Source organism: Haliotis asinina, chromosome 6 (assembly GCF_037392515.1).
Source record: "Haliotis asinina isolate JCU_RB_2024 chromosome 6, JCU_Hal_asi_v2, whole genome shotgun sequence".
In the NCBI taxonomy this organism is placed as follows: domain Eukaryota; kingdom Metazoa; phylum Mollusca; class Gastropoda; order Lepetellida; family Haliotidae; genus Haliotis; species Haliotis asinina.
The window spans coordinates 62,657,431-62,664,329 of record NC_090285.1 but is presented as its reverse complement, the minus strand read 5'-3'; the positions used below and the strand labels follow the sequence as shown (position 1 = coordinate 62,664,329).

Here is a 6,899-nt window from a genome sequence, read left to right as displayed (position 1 = left end):
CATGCATTCTTTCAATGTTCCGTGTCGCAGAGCCATGACGTGACGTAGTAATTTGACTTTGAAACTCCTCCAGAACGAATGCCAATTTCTAAGAGTAATCTACATTTTCATTGCCAGACGGTAAATGCTTTTTGCTGCACAATTTCAACTGGAAGGTGATTTCTGTTGCGTTGTGGCCATGCCTTTCTAATCCTTGTGAGAAATCTCAGAATCTCATTACGTCAAAATCAACATGTTTTTACTTTCGCAGTTATATAAAATCATGTCATCAACGCTTTTGTTTCTTATTTTGACGGCTGTTTTAACCCAATATGTAATTAATAGATAAATTAAAAAATGTAAATCTCCTATGCGTTTCTTTTTGGGATAGTATATAAAGCTTCGTAACCTATCGGGCTTCCACAAAATGGATTGGTACTTGCCTGGTGACACTTTATTATGTGGCTGAACAAACAGAACCCGCCATGCTCGTGTAATACACTGAACCTCCACCTATACGGACCCTAATTAACCGGAAACCTCTTATATCGGACGATATTTACGTGAAACGAAATATGTATTTTCTGAAAATGCTTTATTAGGACGGACGGTGTGTTTCAATTACCACAGGACAACAACCACACAAGATGTATGTTTTGCAGTTCAACATCCGCGTGCGGCATGCAAGGGGCGGGTGTCTTGTGATCTGTGTTATCTGCTCAAGTCATTATACATACTTCTTATAAATAAATGTTCGTTGTATATCTGGACTTGTGTTTGGATTCTGTTTTCTTAATCTTATTCTTTTATTTCGACGGAACCATGCGTGATCCACCCAAATCAGTTTTACTTAAACCATGACCTGCACATCACCTCTGTCTTAAAATGAATGTTGGTTGATCAGGGTTAAATGTACACCAAATACAATATTTGGAGATACTGAAAGTCATAATTCTTGTGACAGTTATATTCCGACATTACGTGATCGCGACAGGCCTAACAAGGGCCAAGGGAATCTTAACGACGACGGAACACGGTGTGTTATATGTCAAAATATGTCCCCCCAAAGCAGTCAGTACCATAATGGTGCGTTGTTTTGTGCATCTGTAGAATTTGTATTCTGAAGTGATTAGGTTATTATTAATTCGTTTAGCGTTAATTCGATAATGTCAGTATAGGCGAGGCTCGGCCTTGCTGTATTGTCAAAATGAGCATATGCATAGAGGACAGTGGTTTGCATCCTCTCTTCTCGGCCTTAAAGACATAACAGAGGGTGGGCTCGTATGTGTCCGTTTTGGTTGCAGAGTGACTCGATCTAAGACAGAAATGGATAAAGAGATAATGAAATACTGTCATTTAAATATAAGAGTTAGTGACAGCGTTTTTTCAGCTCACTTCAGCACTTCGCTCACTTGTTGAGAAACGCATAAAGGTACGGGTGACCTGAGATCCCAGTAATCTTACGGGACGTGAAAAAAACATTTCACTTCATCTCTCGATATGTAGGGCTACTTGTACATTTGTGGATGGCTTATAAAATATTTCTTTTATTTACCTGAGTGAGAAAGTATGTGTACCGGCTCGGTGCAAGTCTCTATTGTAATCGGATGTAAATGACTCGGTAAGGGCCACCACAGTTTGTTCCCACTTCCACGTCCGGTTCGACAATCCAGTGATCAACAGCATGAGCATAGATCTCCGCAACTGGGATACGATGACACGAGGCAACCAAGTCAGCGAGCCTGACCGTGGGGTCAGAGTGAATTAGGCAAAGGTAATACAAAGTTATCACCATCTACAGGGAAGGATAGAAAATGTGTACACATATTCACTGTCGCGCGTACTCAAGGGTCATAACAGACCGTTTTGGACGGGACTCGGGGACATTGGGAAGCACTGAAAGCGTATCATTATCTCTTGTATGGCCATGAAAGCTTCACGCCACCCCATCCTATCAACGATACCTGAAATAGAGCGTTCAGTTGAAACGGTTGTCAAATGGCACCGAAGAGTTACATAATACATGTATAACATGCATAATCTTTTCGTCTTTTCAGAATGTTTATATCGCGTTTGAAAGAGTAAATATAACACGGAAAATGGAGACAGGATGCCCATTTTATATCAAAATATAAACTTAATTGTAAGTATTGCTGTGGATATTGCAAGGCGTGTACGCCTCGCTAAGACATAAATACAATATTTGAACACACAATGCTAAGACCCGTTGCCTCTTAAATTGTTCGATGATCAGCCATAAATAAATATGAACCAGTTTATCTGTAAGTGGATATTCAGGTGTATCTCACAGCTACACCGTGTGTATGTAGGCCTGGATGTTGTACAATAGGAGTGTTGTATATATGTCTTTCTGTTGACAAGGAATGAAGTGGTCCAAACGTATTTCGACCAGAGTAAACATTTTGGCCATTCCCACGGGAGTGAGTGAGTATGGTTTATCGCCGCTAATAGCAATATTCCAGTAATATCACAACGGGGGACACCAGAAATGGGCCTCATGCACCGTACCCATGCGGTGAATCGAACACGGGTCTTCGGCGAGACGAGTCAACGCTATAACCAATAGGCTACTACACAGCCCTCATTTTCATGGGAAACAAGAACACGTTATTGAATTGAATCGCGCTAGAAGAGACTGTGTTTTTTCTTTGTTGGTTGAAAATATGATTGGCTGTTCGATTTGTATTGTTTGCCATCCATTGAATCACTCCTCACATATTAACTACATGCTGGCGGTCTTTAAATAGTCGAACCTGGACCAGACAATCCAGTGACTGACATCATGAGCATTGGTTTGTGAATCGGGATGCGATAACGTGTCCACTAAGTCAGTGACCCTGGCCATTCGATCCCGTTACACTGGCAAGCATGGGTTGATGACCGGTTCTAACCCGGACCTTCACGGGTAGGGGATCGTGAATTGATTGTGCTCACAAATATGAAACACTACCAGGAAGTATTCTGTTAAACCTATTTGCATATACTGTCATCGATGTACGTCCTCCACACCTGGTACATTTTGTCAGGATTCACATCCACACTTACTTCCCGTTTCTTAGTCACAAAGTCACATATGTCAACGTTATAATTCCTGTCAGAGAAAAATGTTTGAAATCCTTTGATTTGCACCTTAATGATTCTAGACAATATTGCCGTGATATAAACATCCTCCATTCTCAGATAAGGCACATATTCAGAGGCATCCACAAGCTTAGATGAAATTTCCATGGGCATAACATAGAAGTATCCAAGTATGTAAGGAGGTATCAGAACATAAGGGTATTCTTGGAAACTTAACTGATACTTCCCTGTCCTACGGGTCACAGACAAAAGCACAACGTGTCCACACAATGACGTTGACCACTCTGGGGACTGAAGTCTTTGCAGCACCTGCGGTAGATCTACAAACACATCGTCGTCCACTTTCATCACATGCTGCGTCCCAGGGCAGTTCTCCCTTGCCCATTTGAACGCCATCAATATTTTCTTTGTCACGTGAAGTCCGTAAGACTCCTCAATTCCAATCTGAAGGATGTCGCCATATACAGATGCTTCCATTTGGAGTCTATGGATTAAAGTTAAATCACTTGAATGTCCGAACAGATATACCACCTTTACAGTTGTGGCTACGTGTCTGGCTGGCCAAAGTTCACTTCTGGACACGCTCCCCCAGGTGTCTCTGATGGCTTTTCTTTTTGCATATGCCTGTGCCGTAGACAAGACGAAGATAAGTAAAGATGGGTTGTTGGTTCCGCTGCATACGTTTTCAGGGGATGTGATGTACTTGTACTTCAGCTGGTTCACTTGCCGCTCCCGGCGATAGTAATATGACCTCCCTGGGTACATCCATGACAACAGATACATTGCTATTAACATGAAGAAAAGTACTTGGACCCAGCGTCTGGTGATAAAGATTAGGTAATGTTTCAACACTCGACCTCCTCGTCGTATGATTGCAATCATGGTTAGAGTATATCTCATTCTGAAGCATGCCTTATATGGGCGGACGACCAACAAGGATTTTGCCCGCCGAATCATCTTTACTGTAATTTGAGTTTTCCTGAAACGAGAACCAGAACAGCATGTTTTCAACTATCTTAACTTGTTTCCATATGCTCGAAAAAAGGAATGGGTTTTCGCCGTTTTTAGCAACATTCCAGCAATATTCCAGCAATTGGACGACTGGGGACACCAAAAATAGGCTTCATATAGAGTACGAACCTGGTCTTCGGCGCGACGAGCGAAAAAACGCTTTAACCATTAGGCCCCGTAACAGGAAAAATGAGTACACCAAAAGAATTAGATGAAATACCTTCGAGGACAACACAGGAAGAGTTGTGTGAGTATGCTCCTATAATGCTGTAAATAATAAATACTTCTTGATCGTATGATGCGCGTGTAAAGAAGCTGTCAAGTATTCAATTCAATTCAATTCTGTTTATTCAGTATTTAGGGCCTTGAGGCCTACAGTACAAATACAGGTACATTTTATGCAGGTCACGTGTTGTGATTTACAGTTCTTGCTTTGAATACATGTTTTAAGTACAATGCGGTTGTTTTAATAACATCAATATTTCTAGCATTGATAAGATTGGACAGTGTGTGCTTATCTGTAACAGGCAATGAAATAAATGACAGATATTTGGCTCTTAAGTTGGAGTACATTGTGCACACAAACAATATATGAAATTCATTTTCAATATACCCTAGATTACAGTGTCTACAAATGGATACACTTAGATCTAGTCTCTTTTGGATTTACGTACATGATTAACTCTCAGATCATGGAAACCTATTCGTAATTTAAAAAACGCCCTCATCAGACCTTTATCTTGCAAGTGTGTAAAATTCAGGCTCTAACAAAGTTTTATGGGAGGAATAAAATTCTAAAAAATTTGAGTCATTAAGTGACATCAACCATTCTTGTCGAAAAATATCTTCAAGGCGATGCTTAAACATACATAGAAAGCACTGTTCATTTCCAACATCCTGCGATATCCAAACATAAGAGAAGCCAGTTGAAAAAAGTAATTGTCTAACCTCTGACGTCCAATTTCGCTTGCCATTATCATCCTGCATTTTTAAGAAAATATAACTTTGCCTTGGGTATCTAAATGGTTCCATTCTCAATAATTTAAGCCAATATTTTATTACTCTTATTCTACTTGACACAAATATATTACAGCGCCCAGTTTCACCCAAGATAGCCTTATTAGAGGCAAATTTTCCAAGCTTTAGGAAATGTTTAAAAAATGAAGCGTGTACCTTTTCTAAACAGTGAAAATATTTAGTTCCCCAAATTTCGGATCCATATAAAAGGATAGGTAAAATTTTACAATCAAATATGGTACTGGCAATTTTAAATGAAATAAAGGGATTCTTTTTAAAAAGCTGGTAAACAGATTGTGTAGCCTTAGCTGCTTGAGTCGCCAAAGTTTTACAGGCTGTTGTCCAGTTCAGTCTGGAAGCTGTCAAGTAAATACTGTTTGTTTCTTCAGTCTTGTCCAGACAATATTTTACTCACTGACATCCACACCCTACACTAATAGTGTTGAGCAGTGTATTTACAGTGATGTACCTGAGACGCCCCGGTTTATTTCGTAAAGTCTGTCTCTGTGGTAATGGGACGGAGGGCTATCACACTTTCTTAGATAATTTGAAACTGCATGTCATAGTATTAATATATAAATGCACATATGCCCTTCCAAAATAATATATCCATATACGTGGGTCATCGGTATACTGAGAGTTGTTCTTGTCATTCATAAGTTACATGTTATATACAGTTTAAGCTGTCTAAACCGGTACTCACTGGGACTAAAGAAACAATCCAGTTTGAACAATGAGCCGGATTGCAGAGCTGATGATAAATGTAGAAGTCACGGATGGGACAGACTTTATGCCAGCGTTGACAACTTGCCGGATTGGATAGATGCCGGTTTTGATAGCTTCCACTGTAATTGTTAAAGGTTATATTATATGCTGATCCTGCATGCGTGTACATTCGTTCGTTCATTCATTCATTCCTTTGTTCTCTGGTTCATTTTTTTTATCTCCATGGTTACATCCACCTGGGAAGGAGCATATTATGGATCACGTGACCTATATATTATGCATACACTTACATAATTTATTCGATGTACTTATCAGCGTAAACAATCAGTGTACGTGCTTTATCCTGTACTAAATTACAGAAAAGTTAATGAATGTGTGCGCTTACTTACAAATAAACGTGTGCATATTGCCCTCAGTACTTTTGTTGCCTTCAAAATCATGATCATTACTTAACACTCCAACATCCTTTTCACAACAGATTAAAAGAGTACAGATTGAATACATGCACTGGTCGTCTTCACTTACACTCACCATATATAATATAATACAATAATTATACAATCGCAAGCATTGTGTATGTCGATGTGCCGGCATATATTCATCAAACGTTTTCATTAGTGAAAGCTAGCTAGTGTTGGCCTGCTTGCATAAAGTGTTCACAAACCAACCAACTGGTTTATTACTGTGTGCGTCGTTAAAAAATATACAAAAGTTTGCAGTATGTATATCGTGTTCCGATATGAGTTGGATCTGTGTTCAGTCTTGCAAGGGACGACAAAGCGTATATCGATAGCACTAATGGTATCCATGATTTAGGCTAAGTTACTGATACAATTGAAATGATAGGACTGCGGAGTAAAGCAACATTCATCCACATCCTCTCAGCGCCAGTTCATCACTCATTTAGACCAACCGATACCCAAATGCAGTTGAGAGACACGTCATGGATAAGTCGTGGAACTGGTAACAATAACACAATCATGATGTTTAAGTTAGTTTCCCGTCGTTGTCGTCTGTAAGTCACCTCTGAGTAACCAAAAGATAACCCGGAAGATCGAGACAAA

The 6,899-nt window shown here is 39.7% G+C and overlaps 1 protein-coding gene across 1 annotated transcript; it reads right to left on the bottom strand.

The window, feature by feature from the left end:
- Positions 1-2,083: 2,083 nt before the first annotated feature.
- On the bottom strand, positions 2,084-5,066 carry LOC137287999 (beta-1,3-galactosyltransferase 5-like). The gene is made up of 2 exons (XM_067820360.1): positions 5,041-5,066; positions 2,084-4,060 (listed from the first exon to the last, which is right to left on the bottom strand). Exons 1-2 carry the CDS (start codon positions 5,064-5,066, stop codon positions 2,971-2,973), a joined length of 1,116 nt encoding a protein of 371 aa, XP_067676461.1. The 3' UTR covers positions 2,084-2,970.
- Between the last annotated feature and the right edge of the window lie 1,833 nt (positions 5,067-6,899).